The sequence below is a fragment of the Protopterus annectens genome, chromosome 10.part0 (assembly GCF_019279795.1).
Source record: "Protopterus annectens isolate FY-2018-M chromosome 10.part0, PAN1.0, whole genome shotgun sequence".
NCBI lineage: Eukaryota > Metazoa > Chordata > Ceratodontiformes > Protopteridae > Protopterus > Protopterus annectens.
The window spans coordinates 1013633203-1013658626 of NC_056744.1; the positions used below are offsets into that span (position 1 = coordinate 1013633203).

Sequence of the window (25424 nt, forward strand, 5' to 3'; positions counted from 1 at the left end):
AGGTTTCACCAAAAGAAAAATCCTCTGAAGGGAAGGCAGAGGGAATGGATTCCTCTGCCTCTGAATCCTCATAGGATAAGGGCATGTCCTGATAATCAGATGGGTCAGAGTCATTGGACTCCTAGTCTGTAGAATCAGAATGAAACTCAATACTTGGTCTCTTAGCAGGGGAAGGCTGGTTTCCCCTAATTAGTGTAACAAGGTCTTCAGCCATTCTAAGCATTTGTTTTTGTGGCATGGGAGCTTAAGCATGCGGTTCGGTCAGTTTTCTAGGCGCAGTGCGCACTCTGGGCCTCAGAAACTCAGTAGTTTTAGTTAAAAATGAAGTAGTCTGTTTAATTTGAACATCGGCAAGTCAGAATACACCCTCAGAAGCCAGTAGCTACAAAGGGGCTCCAGACCCATCCAAGGTAGAGACATCTGCAGGTGCCATAGTTGAAGAAGCATCTTGTGGCATACCAGACTCTGAATGGGTCTCAGCAGAGGCCTGCGAATCTGTAGAAGCGGGCAAAGGCACCTGAGTACCGGCGGACTAGCAACTAGCTTAATGGAAGCGTAGTTGGCAGTTTTGAATCCATGTGGTCCATCTCTGTCTTTATCTTTATGTTTTTTCGGAAGATCGGTAGTAGGGTTGCTTATCGAAGCCATTTTGGAATACGGAGAATAATAGCGAAAGAATTTAGCAAAAAGGATAACCTGGAGACGAATGGTTCAGGCGTTAAACAAGGCACAAAACTAACAGCGAGGGACATCGTGGTCTGGGTCTAAACAGGTGATGCAGTTAAGAATGAAAATCTCCGTGAGGTAATTGCTTTGCCAAGGCAAGACAATTGTTAACTTTCTCTGACATCAGTTAGAGCAAGAAAGAAGAAGGATCCCCAAAGGGGTACTTAGCTTTAGAAGACTTCAGGATTACAAACTCGAAAAACGAAAATTTGCACTTGCAAACTGCTTCTGCTTCGGGCTCCTCCTCGGCAAGAAAGATTAGTGTAATGGTGTCGGCTTGCCCGTTTTATACCCCTGATATCATGGAATAAACGACAGCATCCGATGCAGAAATCCTAAGACTCTGGTATTCGGGCTGACTGAGGGCTACCTGCAGGCAGATAACCAAAGTGCGATGACTGCAACAATGAAACACGAAGAACATCTGCTTGGATACTGCCTTGAGACAAAAGGGTTTGAATTATATCCGGGGAAAAAGGGCTGCTGTTCCCAAGAAGGTCGAGGAATGCCCAAAAAAGGAGGAAGGTATTTCCATACCAAGAATGATGGACAGAACCCAAGAATCCTGAGTGATCCATAACTAGTTTTGGAAGAGACAGAGATAAATAAACCTGACTTAAGGGGAGGGAAGAAGGTAGTCAGACAGAACCTGGCTTGTTTGGAAAAGGAGGTGTCTGAGTTGTAGTAGTCTGGGTAGACTTAGCAGGAGGAGCCTTCTAGAACCCTTTTTACCTTTAGAGGAGGACTAGCCTGTCTATGTACAAAGGCAGGCTTGGTAATATAATTCCTCTGAAATTTAGAAACAGAGGAGACAAGAATATGTTTCAGTCCCTGCAAGGCCTTAGCTTTCTCTTGAAGGGACTTTGGCTGTGCTACTGCTGAGCTTTTAAAGAGATTTTTATTGTCAAACAGGAGCATCCATCAATTTAGCCTTAACATAATCAGGTAAAGGCTCGAGGCAAAGCCAGGAATAAAGTTTTAACATAAAGCTAAAGGGAGCAGCTCCAGAAGAAGCATCAGCTGCATCACAACTATATTTAATGGAATGATGGGCCACTTCAGAAGAGAAACCCAACAGAGAGGGCCAAAGCTTTCCCCTCAGAGTCAAGAAGAACAGAAGCAATTTGAAAAGCTTGAGAGAGAAGAGAGGAAAGAGAAGAGATAAAACATAACTACCAGACCCATATGACCAGCTAATAGTGCAAAAGGCTAAAGTAGCAGCAGTGTACACCTTTATGCCCAGCCTTTCCATGGCCCTCCTCTCCCAAGGAAGCAATTCAGTGGAAGGCAACAGCTTGGATGGTTTTTCTGAAGAAGCAGAAGGAAGGATATCTGGGGAAAAAAAAACAACTTTGGTTTTATAAGGTACTTGATGATTTTAAGTTTTTTTCAGCAGCTGGGAGTCAGGAGCCTGAGAAGCATATTAAAAAGTGTCCAGCAAGGACAGGAGGGACATCACAGGCTTAGAAGACTCCATCTGGAGGAGGTCATAACATCTCTTCTGGACATCAGAAACCTGGGTACAACCCCATTTAAAAAATTCCATCATCAGGGATTTAGTATTCCCAAAGGAAAGCTCTTCAAAGGGAGTCTCTGAACTAATTGAGTCCTCTTTCTCAGAACCATATTCCAAAGGAGAAAGAATCTGAGAACAGGCTAAAGAATCTTCAGAAATCGTCATCAGAAGAGTCCTGCTATTTAGGCCTCTTAAGAGGAGTAGAAGACGAAGGGGGGCAGGAACAGGCCAGGACTGCATTAAACAATCCCCGTGAAAAATCCTGCCATTCACGCTGAAGATACTTAACAGCAGGGGAAACGTACCTTGTTTCCTGCTTCTTTTTCAAAGGGACGTCAGACCTCAAAATCTTAGGAGGTTTGGATCCTTGCCAACACTCAATGTAGTAGCAATCTCCTCCCTAGCAAGAATCTGTGCAACATCCCTCAGTTCCTCTGATATAAAATAAGCCACAGTTCCCCCCTTAACATCCATAATTGATGTCTGCACAGCCACCAAACTTTTGAGAAACAGGATCCATGACGGCCTCTGAAATGGTCAAATCAGAGGAATCTGACAATGTCCAGATGAGCCTCAGAGCTTTCAACCAGCCTCGAGAGACACATCCAGAGGAGGCGGTACAGCAGTAGGATTCCACCTAACTTTTTTGGTCTTCTTAATAGATGGCTGAACCTTGAGCCAGCATGATTCTGCCACTGCACTTGTTGGTTCTCAAGGTAAATAGATAAAGAGAAAAGAAGACTAGAGATTAATTTACTGCCAAACTCTGTCTATTAGAAATATGGGGGCCAGGCCAGAGGTAAATTTGTGATTTCCCATCCAATGAACAAGGTTTTGTTTGAACAGGATCAGGGATGAACTCTGCTTCACATGGACAGGGAGCTTATTCCATTCTGCAGAGCTCCTTTGTGACAAATATCATTCTCTCCAGCATCTTCTATTTATGTCACAGGTACAGCTCACATCCTTGGTTCTAGCACTTCTGGTGCTGTTTGTTTTGTGGATGTGCAAGAGATCCAACAGAGCTAGATATGAGGTTGACTTGTATGCCAGGAAGAGTGCGCCTTTCAGTAACCTGTAGGAGAGGAAGTACTGAGATAGGGCCTTAAGGCTCTATAGGATATGATGTAGACTTCAAGCTTCCCTTGACATATCCAATCAATGGATGTATTAAAGAGCTGGTATTTCAGGTAATGCTTAATGCTACACTCCACTCCTAGGCAATAAAGGTAGAGTTGGTGCAGGCACGGATTTAAAAAAAAAATCAGTAACACAAACGAGCCAAACTAACCTGCTTTGCGTTTTCTTGAGAAAAGGGGGGGGGTACATCATAAGGGTGGGTATCTGCAGAAAAACAGAATTAGAGACTTTGCTGCCTTGTACTTCCAATGATCTAAGGACCACAAGAGTGCTTGAAGTTTCAGACAACACCAAGCACAGGCAATTTCCTACAATGAAATTTGGGAACAATCTCTGCAACTGGCATAAAATAAGTGTGCAGTGAAGGGGCAGATATGCCCGCCTACTCAAGGAGGCAACATCACGACATAAGTCCAGTAGAAGCTCATGCTCTGGAGTTCCACTGAAAAGACAAGTCACAAACAAAACGCTAGCAAACACTCGTATGAGTCTGGAACCAAAAAAGCTGATAGGCACTTCAAAGCTTCGAAAAATAAGTATCCCAATAGTGGTCATATAAATCTGCTACCACAATAAATCGCCACTCACGAAACTGTAATAAAATCTTTAATTCACATAAACGTTAAGCGCTTTCACTCTATACACGAGCTTCTTCAGAACAACCAGATTAAAGTATTAACTACATTTAAATACTTTAAATTTGGCGCCAACCAGGCGTTACCTTAAAGCAATAGTGCATATTCTACTATCCATAACAGTAAAAGAAAGAAATTTTTAAAAAAATTTTTAAAAAAGATCTTAACCATCCTAAAAAATCTAATAAAAATTAACTAGTATCTGCATACAATACATGAAATACTTGTCGTAAACATATCAGTATAAACATGTAAACTGTATAAAAAACTGTGTAAAACACTCCACTATTAGCCAATCATAGCTAATAAATAGAGATTGATGCGCTTTAACGAATCAATATAATCATATACCATTGTAATAAAAATGTGTATTATACAAAACATAAAATACATGTAACTTGTGTGTATAAAAATAATAAAAAATGCATCCATTCATCTTTTTAACATCAGCAAAGGTTTCACAGTAATATAATCATTTCAGAGTCATCGCATCAGTAAATAACTGCCACCAATATTCCTTATAAGCTAATGTATTTTTTATATTTCCACCTCTAGTATTTACCTTAACAGTCTCTAATATGGCAAACTTGAAAGAGTGTTCATTGCCTGCTGTACTAATATGTTTGTATAAGGCGTTTTTTAAATCTTTAGTTTTAATACTATGTGTGTGTGAGTAAATCCTTTTTCTAAATTGTCTTTCTGTCCTGCCTATATAATAGGCAGGACAGATGTTGCATTTAGCAATATAGACCAACATACTGGTTTTGCAGTTTCCATAAGTGGGTCTAATAATAGTTTTGTTGACATTTTCCAATGTGAAACTATTCTCCTCACATATGGCTTTGCATTGACTGCAAGCCCCACATTTAGTAGTGTGTTTATCTTTCACAGTAGATGGTTTGCAACCGTTTTCTAATATGTGTTTCAAGTTTCTACCCATTTTGAAAACGAAGCTTGGCTTAGAACCCAAAATTTTCCGGATGTCTTCATCCATAAGGAAAATTTGGCAGTTGTTTGTTAGTATGTTTTTTATTAAGTGGGAAAAGGGTCCGTATTCGATGATACAAGCCCGATTGAGTAATTCCCTTTTTTCGCAATACTTTTCCCCCTCAGTATTTATCTCAGAATCAAGGCTATTAAGACCCAAGAGTGGTTTGTATTTGCGTCCCCACTCGTTTAGGACATAGGTTCCGGTGTCTTTCATCATGTGTTCATCATAACCTCTTTCTCTAAATGAACTTGTAATAAAATTGACCTCATCCACAGTGTCCTGCCTGTCCGAAGTCATTCTAATAGCTCGAATTACTTGTCCTTTGTAGATGTTATACTTAAGTTTCTTAGGGTGATTACTATTATAATCTAAATAAGAGTTGGAAAAAGTGGCTTTCCTATTAATCTTGGATTTGAAACTATCACCTTCAAGAGAAATGTATGTGTCCAAATAAGCCACCCCGTTATGATTGCACTCGAAGGTAAATTTTAAGTAATCACTACTATTACTTAGATACTGAACGAATAATATAAAAAAGAGCTAGAGTGCCCCTTCCACAGGATGTATATATCATCCAAAAATCGGGAGTAATAAATAATATTCCCAAAATAATTATTAAAGATGTTGTTCTCCTCCCAGTCCAGTAAGACCAGGTTGGCGTAAATGGGGGCGCAAGCTGCCCCCATAGCCACCCCTCTGGTCTGTCTAAAAATCTCCCCCTCGTAGTAGATGAAGTTGTTTTCAAGTACTATACTTGTAAGCTCCGCTAATACACTGATCCTATCCCATGTCATAGTAGTATGTTTTCTCAAACTGTTTGTGAATGCAGTCAGACCTTGTTCTAAAGGGATACATGAAAATAAATCCACAACATCCACTGATGTAAATAATATTTCATGACTGTCAACATTCACTGGGTAATTTATTTTTTTAAAAATTCCCAGGAATCTTTAACTAAGTGGGGGATCTCAGAATAAATAGGCTTTAATAAAGTGTCTATTACGACACCTATGGGGAAAGTTTTGGATTTACTTCCTGAAATGATGGGACGGAAAGGGGGATTCGAGACGTCTTTATGGGTTTTGGGTATGCCTACAATTGTGGCCATAACAGGAACTTCCACTATCATACATTTGTATAGTTCTTCACTGATTCTTTGCTCATAGAGATAGTCTTCCAAGAACATATCAATTCTTCTGTATGCTATATGCATTCGTGCTGAAGTGTCAGCATTACGTGGAGAGGTTACAAAGCTATTGGAACTATTTAGCTGTGAAAGGTGACGAGAAGAGTTGTTCAATCGTGAACCAGCTAGGCAGCTAGGGGATCACAACAACTTCTCAGTTTTTCCCAATACCAACTCTCCTTCTGGCAATGAACTTGGGGTCAACCCTATTACGACTGTCAATAGTGTTGAAATTCCATCGACTTCATCTCCAGGTATCCCGAATGGGCAGATTAGCCATTTACAACGGAGAGAAGAGATAGACCTCTCTAATACTGTGGGTAGAGTCGACAATCATAAGATAGATCTAAACGACTTCACCTTTGATTTTTCATTCGGAAATCTCACGGAGGAAGCAAGACGAACTGGTACGAGACCCAAGACCTCACAACCCATTAAAACTTACGGTCAGGTTGTGGCCAAGGACATTAAAGCTACAGGTACTAGCATTTTACCAGAAAGGCGAACTGTTAATGTAGCACATAACAGCAATAAAGGTTACAATCTCAAGGAATTTGTAGACAGAGATTGTAATTTTGACATTTTGAGAGAAAAATTAACAGAAAAAAGACTACATATGTAGAGGTACCTTAAAGGACATGATTTACGCCTTTGGCAAAAAATTAAATACAATTAATGCTATTAAGCTAGACAATGCATATTTAAATCACTGTTTATCTTTAAAAATTGTACCTATGGGTTTACAGTTCTACAAAGTACCTATGGGTATTGATATTACAGATAATGTGGTTAACGAATTTAAACACGTTATTTGATTCATTTGGGTTTGAATTCATGAAGACCCTTATAAAACATAACGATGCTAAATTATGTAAGTGTATTAATGAGGTTGAGAACCTGAATCAATCTATCATCCAAGATTTAGCGTTTTTAGAATGGGATAAGTTGTATTATAAACAGTTTGAAATAGCCTTTGAAAAGAAAAACAAAAAATTATGTAGGGACAGAGAACAGTACAAATGTCATGAGATGTACAAATGGAATTACAAGGAACAGGTTTATAATGAGAAAGAACATAATAGACAGGACACAATTTACTACAGAGACACTCATAGATATGAGGGAGATTTTTTTCAGATGCCAAGCAAGGGACATTCAGCAAAATGGAAACAAGGGGGGAGATGGAAGAAAAAGTTTTAAACATTTCCCAGACTAGTCCAGTATCTATCAACACCGTCCAGTTAAATTCTAATGCTGAGAATGAGGCACATTCTATAAGGCAGGATGGAGTGGTGTCTGAATACAATAATTTTAAAATATTTAATTATAGCAGTAAAAGATTAGAGACTACTCATTTTACCTTGTTATCCAAGGGATTGAAATTTGTCCCAACCACTAATTTCAACTTAGTGGACAGTTTAAGTGAATTAAAGTTATACACTCAAAAATTAAATTTGGCTGTCCAGTTTAAACAGAATCCAGTTCGAACTGGACAGCACAACCAACTTAAGAAAAAGTTGTTACATTCCTAACAACAACATTTATGTACAGAATTTTGAAAAAAAGTCTTCCAGGGATCTATATATGAATTAAACAAGAAAGTTAGTAAGACTAAGATCCAAAGAAACTTAACATATGATGAGTTTACACTTTTGAATGAGTTGAAAACAGATAAGAGCATTCGTATAATGAAACCTGATAAGGGAGGAGGCATGGTTATTTGTGATGCCTTCTCATACATTACCATCATGCATGACATATTACATAGCTCTGGCAACTATACAGTCACGTCTTTGAATGAGGTGCATATAGCATACAGAAGAATTGATATGTTCTTGGAAGACTATCTCTGAGCAAAGAATCAGTGAAGAACTATACAAATATATGATAGTGGAAGATCCTGTTATGGCCACAATTGTAGGCATACCCAAAACCCATAAAGACATCTCTAACCCCCCTTTCCGTCCCATCATTTCAGGAAGTAAATCCAAAACTTTCCCCATAGGTGTCGTAATAGACACTTTATTAAAGCCTATTTATTCTGAGATCCCCCACTTAGTTAAAGATTCCTGGGAATTTATAAAAAATTACCCAGTGAATGTTGACAGTCATGTAATATTATTTACATCAGTGGATGTTGTGGATTTATTTTCATGCATCCCTTTAGAACAAGGTCTGACTGCATTCACAAACAGTTTGAGAAAACATACTACTATGACATGGGATAGGATCAGTTTATTAGTGGAGCTTACAAGTATAGTACTTGAAAACAACTTCATCTACTACGAGGGGGAGATTTTTAGACAGACCAGAGGGGTGGCTATGGGGGCGGCTTGCGCCCCCATTTACGCCAACCTGGTCTTACTGGACTGGGAGGAGAACAACATCTTTAATAGTAATTATTTTGGGAATATTATTTATTACTCCCGATTTTTGGATGATATATACATCCTGTGGAAGGGGCACTCTAGCTCTTTTATATTATTCGTTCAGTATCTAAATAATAGTAGTGATTACTTAAAATTTACCTTTGAGTGCAATCATAACAGGGTGGCTTATTTGGACACATACATTTCTCTTGAAGGTGATCGTTTCAAATCCAAGATTAATAGGAAAGCCACTTTTTCCAACTCTTATTTAGATTATAATAGTAATCACCCTAAGAAACTTAAGTATAACATCTACAAAGGACAAGTAATTCGAGCTATTAGAATGACTTCGGACAGGCAGGACACTGTGGATGAGGTCAATTTTATTACAAGTTCATTTATAGAAAGAGGTTATGATGAACACACGATGAAAGACACCGGAACCTATGTCCTAAACGAGTGGGGACGCAAATACAAACCACTCTTGGGTCTTAATAGCCTTGATTCTGAGATAAATACTGAGGGGAAAAGTATTGCGAAAAAAGGGAATTACTCTTCTTTCAATCGGGCTTGTATCATCGAATACGGACCCTTTTCCCCACTTAATAAAAAACATATTAACAAACAACTGGCAAATTTTCCTTATGGATGAAGACATCCGGAAAATTTTGGGTTCTAAGCCAAGCTTCATTTTCAAAATGGGTAGAAACTTGAAACACATATTAGAAAACGGTTGCAAACCATCTACTGTGAAAGATAAACACACTACTAAATGTGGGGCTTGCAGTCAATGCAAAGCCATATGTGAGGAGAGTAGTTTCACATTGGAAAATGTCAACAAAACTATTATTAGACCCACTTATGGAAACTGCAAAACCAGTATGTTGGTCTATATTGCTAAATGCAACATCTGTCCTGCCTATTATATAGGCAGGACAGAAAGACAATTTAGAAAAAGGATTTACTCACACACATATAGTATTAAAACTAAAGATTTAAAAAACGCCTTATACAAACATATTAGTACAGCAGGCAATGAACACTCTTTCAAGTTTGCCATATTAGAGACTGTTAAGGTAAATCCTAGAGGTGGAAATATAAAAAATACATTAGCTTATAAGGAATATTGGTGGCAGTTATTTACTGATGCGATGACTCTGCCAGGAATAAATGATTATATTACTGTGAAACCTTTGCTGATGTTAAAAAGATGAATGGATGCATTTTTTATTATTTTTATACACACAAGTTACATGTATTTTATGTTTTGTATAATACACATTTTTATTACAATGGTATATGATTATATTGATTCGTTAAAGCTCATCAATCTCTATTTATTAGCTATGATTGGCTAATAGTGGAGTGTTTTACACAGTTTTTTATACAGTTTACATGTTTATACTGATATGTTTATGACAAGTATTTCATGTATTGTATGCAGATACTAGTCAATTAATTTTATTAGATTTTTTTAGGATGGTTAAGAAAATCTTTTTTAAAAAGTTTTTTTAAAAATTTCTTTCTTTTACTGTTATGGATAGTAGAATATGCACTGTTGCTTTAAGGCAACGCCTGGTTGGCGCCAAATTTAAAGTATTTAAATGTAGTTAATACTTTAATCTGGTTGTTCTGAAGAAGCTCGTGTATACGAGTGAAAGCGCTTAACGTTTATGTGAATTAAAGATTTTATTACAGTTTCGTGAGTGGCGATTTATTGTGGTAGCAGATTTATATGACCACAATCGGGATACTTATTTTTCGAAGCTTTGAAGTGCCTATCACCTTTTTTGGTTCCAGACTCATACGAGTGTTTGCTAGCGTTTTGTTTGTGACTTTGTCTTTTCAGTGGTACTCAACGCTGGTTTCAGTTGTCGACGCTCTGGAGTTCAGAACTTAGTGAATTTTTCTTCAAATGGAACCATCCAGGAATATCAGAAAATTCCAATGGTCATCCATTGGATTACATAGAATTTTCAAATCGAGCCATCTGAGCTCATCAGAAGAGAAATTTCCAATGGCTATCCACCAAATTATGGACAAAATTAGCCATCTTGGGAACTCAGAAGACAAAATTTTAGTGGTTATCCATGCCAAAAGGTTTCTGAAAAAAAAGAGCATCTGGATTATGAAACTGAGTTACTTTCCAAAGCAGACAGTGCAGTTTTAGGACAAGGGTCCAGCTATGCACCATGTACTTTAAGTAGAATTTATGGACATAACCTTAATGTAAAGGGTCTGAAAGGATGGAGACCACTGGGAATGCTGAATGACAAATAGTATAAAAAAAAGAGTTCCAGACATCAGGAATGCTGTAGTAGATGGGTCAGTTATGTTTCATCTTCTGTAATAAAGTATATGGGATGGGTCCTATACACTTTTTTTTCCATTTGAGAAGGTACATATGGCCTTATAGCATGACAGAGTTTTTATATGATAAAAAGTTCTGCAAAAACAAAGGTAATGTATAATTCTGATAACTCCGTAACCTGCTACTAAGGTAATTCTAGCTCTGAGGTCAAGCAGCATTGGAGGTGAGGATTTTTTTTTTCAAGAAAACAAAGTATTCCTTTACACTAAAGGTAGTGTGGCCCTGCAGATAAAATACTTAATATAGTCGCAAGGTACCTGCTTCCTCCCATGCAAAACCTACAATAAAAATTAATTTGCATGTTATGTTGTCAGCTTCAGCACACTTTACTTAACAAGTACAGTCATCATATATACCAACTTATTTCAGATTTTGAGATGCATGCTTCTGCAATATTTTATACTTAAGTTATATTAAACAGTGACTTCAATTGTGCAGTAGTTAAATTGCTCCTAAAAATCATTTTATATATGAGAACAGGCATCTTAAGAAATTCTGCTAACTGCCTCTCTAAATGGGATTCTTGCAAATCCTGTTTTACTGAAACAGGCTGCATTAATATGGAGATGAATGCTTTGCGGCAGATGTCATTTGACTACATGTATGTTACTAAAAGCCTGTCACTTGAGAGTGAGATAAAAAGGCCACCCTGCATAAAACAATCCATTCACTATAAAAATACAAGAGATTTACCTATGTTTGCATGGAGTAGCAGCATTATTAGAAGGGGAAAAATGTAATAAATAAAGATTCTGCAGAAGACAGGTTTCCTTCTGCACCTACCAGTGTGATGGACTTTACTACCAAACCCCTGACACTATGACAGGGTGCCTAGAGAGGAGTTGTGGTATTGTATGAGGAAGTTGGGAGTGTCAGAGAAGTAAGAAAGAGTGGTACAGGATATGTACGAGGGTAGTGTGACAGCTGTGAGGTCTGCGGTGGGAATAGGTTCATAGGTTCATAGGTTTATACTAGGCTATCTGCCCTAAGGCATTTATAAGCCTAGCCCAAATTATTGTGGCTTACGCCACCCCTTATATGAAAAAATACTGTGCCCATTAGTTTGTTGTGCCTCTGTCCAGCAGTGACCCAGAGTTGATTCCCGGGGTAAACCTACGATCTCCCATCCACAGGTCTAGATTTCTCTTGAACAGAGTCAGCGAGGTGCTCTGCCTCACATGGACCGGGATTTTATTCCACAGCATAGGGAGTCTCTGAGTGATAAATCTATCCCTCCAGCACGTCCTATTTATATCCGTGCTAAGGTTTAAGTCGCTTGCTCTAGTGGTTTTGGTGGATTTGGATTTTTTGGGGTGGAGCATGTCCATTAATTCCGGGTTGGACATGGCCTTGTATGTCAGGCACATGTCACCTCTGAGCAGACGGTATGCGACTGAATAGAGCTGGAGTTTCTTCAATCTGGCAGCATATGACAGATTTTGGAGTCCCTTTATCCTTTGGTGAGGAACTTTTGGGGTCTCTCCAATTGCTGCAGATGTCGGGTGAGATACATCCCGAATGGGGCATTGTACTCGATCATTGGTCTGATAAGTGAAGAGTACAGGAACAATGACCTCACTAGATCTGGATGTGAATCCCTTCATGATCAGGTGGGCAATGTAGAAGGTCTTTCTAACCACTTTAGCAATGTGAGTGTCAAAAGAAAGGCCACTGTCAACCTGGGTCCCCAGGTCCCTGATAACCTCTTCTGTGCTTAGTGGATTGCCACCTATATGGTAGCTTGGGGTTACCTTGTTTTTCCCGAAGGTATGACTATACATTTTTGGCGTTTAACTTCAGGCCATGGCTCTGGCACCAGCTATCTGTTTCCGTGAGTCCCTTCTGAAGGATATCCGTGTCGATGCACTTTTCCACTATGGCGCCCACTTTGCCCTCATCTGCAAACCCCCTCAGCCAAAGCCCTCCCCTGTTGGCCTGTACTTCTGAGAAGCAGATGCCAAACAATAGGGGCCAAGGACCGAGCCCTGTGGGACACCACTTGTGACCGGCTTGGAGTCCGACGCAGCGGCACCAACTGTAACCCTGTGGGTTCTGTCCTTAAACCAGTTTGCAACCCATCTTGTGACATATGGGTTTACATTTAAGCTGGTAAGTTTTTCTACAATACCAGTGGGGTATTGTGTCGAAGCCTTTGCAAGGTCAAGGTAGGCTGTATGGATTGCCTTTCCTCATCAATGGCCTTGGTGACTATTTCAAGAAAGTCACTCAAGTTCAAAAGGCATGATCTTCCCTTGACAAAGCCAAACTGGGTCGGGTCCAATATCTGCAAGTCCCCTATATCTTTTGTTTATGAGCTCCATTATGATCCTCTCCATAGCTTTGCAGACTAGACTTGTTAAGCTATGTTAATGTAATTACAGCTGAGAAAGGAATTTGTAGGAATTTGTAGACAGAGATTGTAATTTTGACATTTTGAGAGAAAAATTAACAGAAAAAAGACTACATATGTAGAGGTACCTTAAAGGACATGATTTACGCCTTTGGCAAAAAATTAAATACAATTAATGCTATTAAGCTAGACAATGCATATTTAAATCACTGTTTATCTTTAAAAATTGTACCTATGGGTTTACGGTTCTACAAAGTACCTATGGGTATTGATATTACAGATAATGTGGTTAACGAATTTAAACACGTTATTTGATTCATTTGGGTTTGAATTCATGAAGACCCTTATAAAACATAACGATGCTAAATTATGTAAGTGTATTAATGAGGTTGAGAACCTGAATCAATCTATCATCCAAGATTTAGCGTTTTTAGAATGGGATAGGTTGTATTATAAACAGTAAAAAAGCCTTTGAAAAGAAAAACAAAAAATTATGTAGGGACAGAGAACAGTACAAATGTCATGAGATGTACAAATGGAATTACAAGGAACAGGTTTATAATGAGAAAGAACATAATAGACAGGACACAATTTACTACAGAGACACTCATAGATATGAGGGAGATTTTTTTCAGATGCCAAGCAAGGGACATTCAGCAAAATGGAAACAAGGGGGGAGATGGAAGAAAAAGTTTTAAACATTTCCCAGACTAGTCCAGTATCTATCAACACCGTCCAGTTAAATTCTAATGCTGAGAATGAGGCACATTCTATAAGGCAGGATGGAGTGGTGTACGAATACAATAATTTTAAAATATTTAATTATAGCAGTAAAAGATTAGAGACTACTCATTTTACCTTGTTATCCAAGGGATTGAAATTTGTACCAACCACTAATTTCAACTTAGTGGACAGTTTAAGTGAATTAAAGTTATACACTCAAAAATTAAATTTGGCTGTCCAGTTTAAACAGAATCCAGTTCGAACTGGACAGCACAACCAACTTAAGAAAAAAGTTGTTACATTCCTAACAACAACATTTATGTACAGAATTTTGAAAAAAAGTCTTCCAGGGATCTATATATGAATTAAACAAGAAAGTTAGTAAGACTAAGATCCAAAGAAACTTAACATATGATGAGTTTACACTTTTGAATGAGTTGAAAACAGATAAGAGCATTCGTATAATGAAACCTGATAAGGGAGGAGGCATGGTTATTTGTGATGCCTTCTCATACATTACCATCATGCATGACATATTACATAGCTCTGGCAACTATACAGTCACGTCTTTGAATGAGGTGCATATAGCATACAGAAGAATTGATATGTTCTTGGAAGACTATCTCTGAGCAAAGAATCAGTGAAGAACTATACAAATATATGATAGTGGAAGATCCTGTTATGGCCACAATTGTAGGCATACCCAAAACCCATAAAGACATCTCGAATCCCCCTTTCCGTCCCATCATTTCAGGAAGTAAATCCAAAACTTTCCCCATAGGTGTCGTAATAGACACTTTATTAAAGCCTATTTATTCTGAGATCCCCCACTTAGTTAAAGATTCCTGGGAATTTATAAAAAATTACCCAGTGAATGTTGACAGTCATGTAATATTATTTACATCAGTGGATGTTGTGGATTTATTTTCATGCATCCCTTTAGAACAAGGTCTGACTGCATTCACAAACAGTTTGAGAAAACATACTACTATGACATGGGATAGGATCAGTTTATTAGTGGAGCTTACAAGTATAGTACTTGAAAACAACTTCATCTACTACGAGGGGGAGATTTTTAGACAGACCAGAGGGGTGGCTATGGGGGCGGCTTGCGCCCCCATTTACGCCAACCTGGTCTTACTGGACTGGGAGGAGAACAACATCTTTAATAGTAATTATTTTGGGAATATTATTTATTACTCCCGATTTTTGGATGATATATACATCCTGTGGAAGGGGCACTCTAGCTCTTTTATATTATTCGTTCAGTATCTAAATAATAGTAGTGATTACTTAAAATTTACCTTTGAGTGCAATCATAACAGGGTGGCTTATTTGGACACATACATTTCTCTTGAAGGTGATCGTTTCAAATCCAAGATTAATAGGAAAGCCACTTTTTCCAACTCTTATTTAGATTATAATAGTAATCACCCTAAGAAACTTAAGTATAACATCTACAAAGGACAAGTAATTGAGCTATTAGAATGACTTCGGACAGGCAGGACACTGTGGATGAGGTCAATTTTATTACAAGTTGATATATAGAAAGAGGTTATGATGAACACACGATGAAAGACACGGAACCTATGTCCTAAACGAGTGGGGACGCAAATACAAACCACTCTTGGGTCTTAATAGCCTTGATTCTGAGATAAATACTGAGGGGAAAAGTATTGCGAAAAAAGGGAATTACTCTTCTTTCAATCGGGCTTGTATCATCGAATACGGACCCTTTTCCCACTTAATAAAAAACATATTAACAAACAACTGGCAAATTTTCCTTATGGATGAAGACATCCGGAAAATTTTGGGTTCTAAGCCAAGCTTCATTTTCAAAATGGGTAGAAACTTGAAACACATATTAGAAAACGGCTGCAAACCATCTACTGTGAAAGACAAACACACTATTAAATGTGGGGCTTGCAGTCAATGCAAAGCCATATGTGAGGAAAGTAGTTTTACATTGGAAAATGTTAACAAAACTATTATTAGACCCACTGATGGAAACTGTAAAACCAGTATGTTGGTCTATATTGCTAAATGCAACATCTGTCCTGCCTACTATATAGGCAGGACAGAAAGACAATTTACTCACACACATATAGTATTAAAACTAAAGATTTAAAAAACGCCTTATACAAACATATTAGTATAGCAGGCAATGAACACTCTTTTAAGTTTGCTATATTAGAGACTGTTAAGGTAAATCCTAGAGGTGGAAATACAAAAATCACATTAGCTTATAAGGAATATTGGTGGCAGTTATTTACTGATGCGATGACTCTGCCAGGAATAAATGATTATATTACTGTGAAACCTTTGCTGATGTTAAAAAGATGAATGGATGCATTTTTTATTATTTTTATATATACAAGTTATATGCATTTTATGTTTTGTATAACATACATTTTTATTACAATGGTATATGATTGTTTTGATTAGTTAAAGCGCATCAATATTTATTTACTAGCCATGATTAGCTAATAGTGGAGTGTTTTTACTCAAGTTTGTTATACAGTTTACATATTTATACTGACATTTATGATAAGTACTTTATGTATTGTATGCAGACATTAGTTGATTAATTCTATTAGATTTCATAGGATGGTTTAGAAAATCTCTTTTAAAGAATTTTTTAAAACAATTTCTTTCTTTTACTAGTTTTGAACAGTAGAATAAGCACTGTTGCTGTAAGGTAACGCTTGTTTGGCGCCAAATTTAAAGTATTTAAATGCAGTCAATACTTTAATCTGGTTGTTCTGAAGAAGCTCGTGTATACGAGTGAAAGCGCTTAACGTTTATGTGAATTAAAGATTTTATTACAGTTTCGTGAGTGGCGATTTATTGTGGTAGCAGATTTATATGACCACAATCGGGATACTTATTTTTCGAAGCTTTGAAGTGCCTATCACCTTTTTTGGTTCCAGACTCATACGAGTGTTTGCTAGCGTTTTGTTTGTGACTTTGTCTTTTCAGTGGTACTCAACGCTGGTTTCAGTTGTCGACGCTCTGGAGTTCAGAACTTAGTGAATTTTTCTTCAAATGGAACCATCCAGGAATATCAGAAAATTCCAATGGTCATCCATTGGATTACATAGAATTTTCAAATCGAGCCATCTGAGCTCATCAGAAGAGAAATTTCCAATGGCTATCCACCAAATTATGGTCAAAATTAGCCATCTTGGGAACTCAGAAGACAAAATTTTAGTGGTTATCCATGCCAAAAGGTTTCTGAAAAAAAGAGCATCTGGATTATGAAACTGAGTTACTTTCCAAAGCAGACAGTGCAGTTTTAGGACAAGGGTCCAGCTATGCACCATGTACTTTAAGTAGAATTTATGGACATAACATTAATGTAAAGGGTCTGAAAGGATGGAGACCACTGGGAATGCTGAATGACAAATAGTATAAAAAAAAAGAGTTCCAGACATCAGGAATGCTGTAGTAGATGGGTCAGTTATGTTTCATCTTCTGTAATAAAGTATATGGGATGGGTCCTATACACTTTTTTTTCCATTTGAGAAGGTACATATGGCCTTATAGCATGACAGAGTTTTTATATGATAAAAAGTTCTGCAAAAACAAAGGTAATGTATAATTCTGATAACTCCGTAACCTGCTACTAAGGTAATTCTAGCTCTGAGGTCAAGCAGCATTGGAGGTGAGGATTTTTTTTTTCAAGAAAACAAAGTATTCCTTTACACTAAAGGTAGTGTGGCCCTGCATATAAAATACTTAATATAGTCGCAAGGTACCTGCTTCCTCCCATGCAAAACCTACAATAAAAATTAATTTGCATGTTATGTTGTCAGCTTCAGCACACTTTACTTAACAAGTACAGTCATCATATATACCAACTTATTTCAGATTTTGAGATGCATGCTTCTGCAATATTTTATACTTAAGTTATATTAAACAGTGACTTCAATTGTGCAGTAGTTAAATTGCTCCTAAAAATCATTTTATATATGAGAACAGGCATCTTAAGAAATTCTGCTAACTGCCTCTCTAAATGGGATTCTTGCAAATCCTGTTTTACTGAAACAGGCTGCATTAATATGGAGATGAATGCTTTGCGGCAGATGTCATTTGACTACATGTATGTTACTAAAAGCCTGTCACTTGAGAGTGAGATAAAAAGGCCACCCTGCATAAAACAATCCATTCACTATAAAAATACAAGAGATTTACCTATGTTTGCATGGAGTAGCAGCATTATTAGAAGGGGAAAAATGTAATAAATAAATAAAGATTCTGCAGAAGACAGGTTTCCTTCTGCACCTACCAGTGTGATGGACTTTACTACCAAACCCCTGACACTATGACAGGGTGCCTAGAGAGGAGTTGTGGTATTGTATGAGGAAGTTGGGAGTGTCAGAGAAGTAAGAAAGAGTGGTACAGGATATGTACGAGGGTAGTGTGACAGCTGTGAGGTCTGCGGTGGGAATGACTGTGCGTTTAAGGTGGAGGTGGGGTTACATCAAGGATCAGCTCTGAGCCCTTTCTTATTTGCAATGACGATGGACAGGTTGACAGACGAGATCAGACAGGAGTCCCCGTGGATTATGATGTTTGCGGATGATACTGATTTGTAGTGAGAGTAGGGAACAGGTGGAGGAGACCCTGGAGAGATGGAGATATGCTCCAAAAAGTAGAGGAATGAAGGTCAGCAGGACTAAGACAGAATGTGTGTGTGTGAATGAGGGGGAGGACAGAGGAATGGGTGAGGATGCAAGGAGTAGAGGTGGAGAAGGTGGATGGGGTTAAATACTTGGGATCAAAGTAATGGTGAGTGTGGAAGAGAGGTGAAGAAGAGAGTGCAGGCAGGATAGAGTGGGTGGAGAAGAGTGTCAGGAGTGATTTGTGATAGAAGAGTACTAGTAAGAGTGAAAGGGAAGGTCTACAAGAGGGTAGTGAGACCAGCTATGTTATAAGGGTTGGAGACATTGGCATTGACAAAAAGGCAGGAGTTTGAGCTGGATGTGGCAGAGTTAAAGATGTTAAGATTTGCACTGGGTGTGACGAGGTTGGACAGGATTAGGAATAAGTATATTAGAGGGTGAGCCCAGGTTGGAAGGTTTGGAGACAAAGCCAGAGAGGCAAGATTACGTTGGTTTGGACATGTGCTGAGGAGGGATGCTGAGTCTACTGGGAAAAAGATGCTAAGGATGAAGCTACCAGGTAACAGGAAAAGGCGAAGGCCTAAGATAAAGTTTATGGATGTGGTGAGAGAGGACATGCAGGTGGTTTGTGTGACAGAGCAAGATGCAGAGGACAGGAAGAAATGAAAACAGATCATCTGCTGTGGCAACCCCTAACGGGAACAGCCAAAAGAAGATGATGAGATATCATTCACACACTATGACAAATAAGTGAAGTACTTTGAGATTAGGAAATACTTATTTTCCTAGAAAACAAAGTCTCAAATTGAGACTACAAATGTTGCAGATCTTAGAAATTATAGTAACATATGCATGAGTGCGATTCTTCAAAAATTATTTCATTGCTGTTCTAGAACGGTAATAACAGAGTAAAACGCTTCTGTTATGATATGGAATGGAACTTCCCAGACAGAAAGCAGTATTTACAACATCTGTTTTCTATTTCTATAACACAAGTCAAGTACATAAAAAAGTACCGCAAACTTCTTTTAACAAGTTTCACTGTCAATTATCTTGCTTTAGTTCAAAGCAACATACAATTCAAATGAGCACTTACCTGTAGTGTCAGCTCACAGCAGATTTCTGGTGTTCGACACGTCACAAAGAAGTCCTGCCCTGCTCGTGTTTCTCGGAATTCTGAGAAATGAGAATTAAATGAATAAACAAATGTGGTGTGGTAACATTAACCTATTTAGCCAATGTAGGTTTTTTTCTTCTACAGTACACTCAAAAGGAGAGAGAACAGTAAAGCTAGAAAAATTGTAAACCTACTAATTAAACAATTTTAAAATGTAAAGACAAAAACTGAACAGTGTGATTGCCAAATACAATAAATGAAGGACTATCACTATCAAACAAGCAAAGATGAAACTAGTAGTTGTCAGTCAGGTTAGAACAGAACATTAAAGCTATGAGTTGCTAACAAGTTTCATACAGTAGTCCAGTGTTTGATTCTCAGAGCCTCCCATATGTCTACCATGTGACTTTGAATAACTCTCTTAAACCAAACAGTACTCCCAAGTTGTGCCAAAAAAAGAATCTTGTGCAATAATGGGTTTACTTGTTCACAAATTAATGCAATAAAACTGGATAGCAGTTCTACTTAATGGGCTGCATGTTTATAAGGCAAGGCAAATTATTCAATGTTCAGCTACAGAAAAATGTGCATCCTTAATATCTCTATAAAAAAAGTGCATGTGATGTGCTCACTGTATGAGATGACTTTCAAGAGGGGCCCACACATTAGATAATGCTGATCCGCTTACAGGAATCCTTTTCATGGAAGTTCTTTGAAAACTATCCAATATTCATATTCAGGATGGCTGGCCACACAGCTGCATATTGATGCATTACCACACAAAACCTTAAAGATGTGCCTGATCTCAATCTGCAGTCCTAACCATAGGAGAAGGATTCAGTAGAGGATTTTGACCAGTGTCTGAATTCTGGAATCAGACTATCTTCTCTTGAAGGTTCTGAAACAATCCGAGAAATTATCCTGCTGGGTCCTGCACAATAAAATCCTCCAGAATCACCATCCTCCATGAAGTGATACAGGCTACAAGACAGATGTTTCTTGAAAGTGACCACACTTAACAGATGGCTCTTGCAGAGTTGGGGATACTGAAAAGGAAATTCCAACAGTAATTAGCTACAAACTCATACTCATTTTATCTGTCTTGCTGAAGCACCTGGTTAATGTCAGCAGTAGCAGGATGGAGGAAGAACATGTGGCTACTCCATCACAGAGGTAATGGTATATTCCTAAAGAAAGCTATTTTGGTGCCCCAAAATAGTTTTGGAGCATAAAGACTGACTAAACATCCAACTAGTTTGAAAGTATATTTATAACATCATATGCATTCAAATAATGTACATTTTTCCCTACTTCTCCCCAAATTAACTAGAGCAAAAAACACTATGGAAGATGTAGTCATGTGACTAATGGCTCTGAATAGTGAGAACCCAACTAAGGGACTGCCAAAGAGTCAGGAAGTCCATGTTACCCCACAAAGGACCTGCAGTGTTCTGGGTAGAGGAATAGTAAAGAAAAGTACATAGTATTCATCATGGCTTGCGGGGAAGTCCTTACATCAAAATAACATTCATGAGGTTATAATTGCCAAAGTTCTGTGGTTGCTTTCATTAGATTAAATGAGCTTGAAACTTGTCACGTTTCTGTCACAAAACTTCAAATGTAATGAAGTAGTTTCAGAAGTTATAGCTGTATAAGGTACTTACATTAACAGCAGAACTTCTAGGGCAGATCACCAACATTATTTCATAACTGGGTTTACTGATATTTTGCACATTGTTTTTAGCTAAATTTCTCTTAGCAGTGGTTCTAATCTCTGTGATGATCAATGTAGGTTTCACCTTTTTGAATGTACTGTGGTAAGCAGCACAAGATTCTTCTAGAAAACCTGCACAGCACTTCACCATCTTCAGTTCTTTAAGCCCGCACACACTTCTAGAAAGCATGACTGAGGGTAGAAAAAATATACTGTAAACTAGTAGTCAGCAATATTTAGTGGGAAAACAGCAGTAATAGGATGCAACTTTCTTACAAAACAAAGTATTAACACACTGTATTTAAAAACATGCAAACATCCATCCCAAGAAGAAAAAAAAAAAAAAAAAACACATTAAGGCGGGTGGGACGCTTTATGGTCACCAACTCTCCTCAAAAATCTATAAGCAGCTTATACAAGATGCTTTTTTCTTTGGGAAGAATCATTTCAACAGCAAATCATAGCATCTGGGTTGATTTTCAAGCAGTGTTAGATATGCATTTGAAAAGTGAAGAGTTAAAGGGTTATTGGTATTCACAGAAGTCAACCATGCCCTTTGAAGAAAAAATATTAGTGAAGGTATGTTGCAGTTAGTATCTATGCTGGGCAGATGCATGTCTAAAGTGTTGCTTAAGCAGCTGCTTTTGTAATAGAATTATAAAAAGTGCACTACAAAAGCACATTATGTTTCCAACACAAACAGGAGGAGATGGCTACAACTACAAAGAGCTTTTTCCATGTCCAAAAACATTAACGATGCAGACGATAATGTATGAAATGGAGGAAAGGTTAGTCTCTCTCCAGAACAAAGTATAAATTCCAAAGGAGACTGGTGTTCTTGAAAGGAAGATGCAGAAGTAAGGCGCCCCTAAACAATGCCTTGCAGACTACAAGAGAAACTAAAGAAAACTTTTGCCTAATAAGAAAATTTGGCAAATTCATTTTACCTTTTGAATAACACAGCCCTCAAACCACTCGCATACAAACAGCGAAAGACCCTGAAATACAGGAACCAAATCTAGATTAATGTTTTACAGTTTCGTCTACATTAAGGATCTCTTCATTTTACCTTTATAAGTTTTTTTTTACTGGAAGGCTTCTGAAAAGTTGACAGTATAGCCTCTATGCAGTTCAAAAATCTTTGATCTCTGGATATTAGTGGAAGATGAGCAGCTAAGCTGTTAGGCTTAGAGCTTGTAGGGTGGGTTTTCTTGAAGATGCAAACCAGAGAAAATGTTCCTTTTGAAATTTCCCATAGACTATAAATCACTCCTGTCCAAAAAGGCCAACAGAATTATCCTGGCCCTATAAAGCCTGTTTTTTTTTTTTTGTAAGAAAGAGGAAATTTGGGAAAAGATAAAAGCAATCCCTGAGGCCAATCTCTGACTAACATATCCCTGCTCTATGTGTTGAGCTGAGGGATGAGAATGAAAAAAATGTATTTGTGTTAGGAGACTCAAAAAAATTGCAGAAGTATAGTTGTGTACACTTACCACAAAATGTAGATGTTATAGTGTATTCACTGTTGCAGTCATTACATTTGGGTTATCTGCTTGCAGGTAGCCCTCAGTCGGCCTGATAAGTCTTGGATCCTGCGTCGGATGCTGTCCCTTCTTCCATGATGTCAGGTCGTCAGGGGTATAAAATATGCAGCAGACACCATTACATCAGTTTCTTGCCCCAGCTGTCAGGAATCCCCCTAATGGGAAACGGTTAAATATAGAAGTACAAAAAGAAATACCTCCAACAAAAAAGCAAATACACCAAAAAGGCTTTTAAGCATACTAAAGAAAAGTAGAGGTATAGTGAAAAAAAGTTAGGGGGCTGGAGGGAGGGTAACCAGGACTGTAACAGTGAATAAACTCAAACATCTACATTTATGGTAAGTGTACACAACTTTACTATGTTCTTCGTGTTTCAAAGTTGCACTCATTACATTTGGGTAGATTCCCAAAGCTACGGTTGGGAGGAGGAATTCAGATAGCATTAGGGCCAGCTATAAGGCCCTGCAAGACTGCAGTGGCAAAGCCAGCTCTGGATTTAGAGAAAATTGGGAAATGATAATGCTTGGTGAAAGTATGTACAGAACTCCAGGTAGCAGCTTCTAGGATGTCCCTGGTAGGGACGCCTCTGAGAAAGGCTGTAGAGGTAGATGCAGCACTGGTGGAGTGAGGTCTGATCCCCTGGGGGATAGGTTTTCCATGGTGCTTATAGCAGAAATGAATGCAATGGCTTATCCATTTAGAAATGGTTTGCTTTGAAAGAGCCTTCCCCTCTGCCCCTGCAGCAAATGCCACCAGCATTTGTTCAGATTTCCTTTGAGGTTTAGTCCTGTCCAAGTAGAATCTAAGTTGTCTGTGCACATCTAAGGAATGCAGTAGTCGTTCCCCTTTATTCTGTGGATTGGGAAAGAAGGTTGGCAAATGAATGGACTGATTAAGAGCCACAATGGATGCCACCTTGGGCATAAAGGATGGGTTGGCTCTGAGTGACACCCTGTCTGCATGAAAGATGATGAAAGGCTCCACTGCCATAAGGACCTGTAATTCAGATACCCTTCTAGCTGAAGTGATTGCTAAAAGGAAAGCTGTTTTCCAAGAAAGAAATTTTAAGTCTGCAGTAGCAGCTGGCTCTAAAGGAGGTAGAGTGAGTTTCTCCAAGACAAAGTTAAGGTCCCAGGCAGGGGTTGGAGCTCTCCTGGGTGGTCTTAAATTTTTGGCCCCTCTGAGGAACTGCTGGAGTAGTGGATGAGAGAATAGGGGAGGTTCTGTGTTACAATGAGCTGAAATGGCTGAGGCATGGATTTTAATGGAGGAAAAAGACAGGCCCTTGTGAAGCATCTCGGTTAAGTATTTTAAAATCTGAGGTAAGTTGGGCACTGCTGTGCTCATCCCTTGAGATTGGTTCCAGGCACAGAATCTTTTCCACTTTTCAGCATAAGATTTTCTAGTACTAGGCCTCCTTGTCTCTAAAATGATATCCATCACAGGTTTGCTGAGGGATGGTAAAGGAGAGATTAAGTAATTAGCCAGGCTGCAAGGCTCAGTGTTAAGACGTTTAGGGTGCAGAATCTGGTTTTCCTGCTGAGACAACAGGGAAGGAGTCCGAGGCAGGTGCCATGGAGATGACAGTGACACACTGTGCAGGAGGGGGTACCAGTGTTGGCGTGGCCAGTCTGGAGCAATCAAAATCATCCTTGGTTTGTCCTGTTTGATTTTCAGCAGTACTTTGGAGAGCAGAGCCAGAGAGGGGGGGAGGCATAGGCTGATAAGTTTTTCCAGCTGAAGGACAGAGCATCCACTTTCCAGGCTTGTTTGTGGGGAGTCCTTGTGCAAAATTTGTCCAACTGGTAGTTCTGGGGAGAAGCAAACAGGTCTATATCTGGACTCCCTCATCTGCTTGTCAACATGTTGAAAATCCTTGGTTCCAGTTTCCACTCGTGTGGGTCCATGAGGCTTCTGCTTAGTCCATCTGCCAGTGTATTTAATTTTCCTGGCAGGAAATGAGCTTGTAGGTGCACTTGGTAGCTCAAGGCTGTGTTCCACAATGCAATGGCTAGTCTGCAGACGGGGTAAGAATGTGTACCCCTCTACTTGTTTATGTACCACATAACAGTGGTGTTGTCCGTCTTTACCATTAGTTGTCCTGGAAGAATGTGGTCCTTGAAGGCTGCCACAGCATTCTCTACAGCTAACATTTCTTTTTGATTGATATGCAGGTGCATTTGACTTGGGTTCCATTTGCCCTGAATGCACTTCCCTGCCAGGTGAGCCCCCCCCCCCCCCATGCACAGTCTGAGGCATCTGTTAGGGTTTGGGCGGCAGTGGGTGGTGTGAATGGTAGTCCCCTGTTTTGGTGGCAGGCCTCTGCCCACCAAAGGAACTCTAAGCGTAGGCAAGGTATGATAGGAATCATTGTTTCTAGGTCTTGAGAATGTTGACACCATAGGCTTTTTAGATAC

The 25424-nt window shown here is 38.7% G+C and overlaps 1 protein-coding gene across 1 annotated transcript in view; it reads right to left on the bottom strand.

Moving 5' to 3' along the window:
• Nucleotides 1-25424, bottom strand: part of UROD (uroporphyrinogen decarboxylase) — a 517137-nt gene that overhangs the window by 484645 nt on the left and 7068 nt on the right. Inside the window, exon 3 of the mRNA XM_044086832.1 lies at nucleotides 19729-19808. Coding sequence (XP_043942767.1) covers nucleotides 19729-19808 — 80 coding nt within the window. The remainder of the gene's footprint in view (nucleotides 1-19728; nucleotides 19809-25424) is intronic.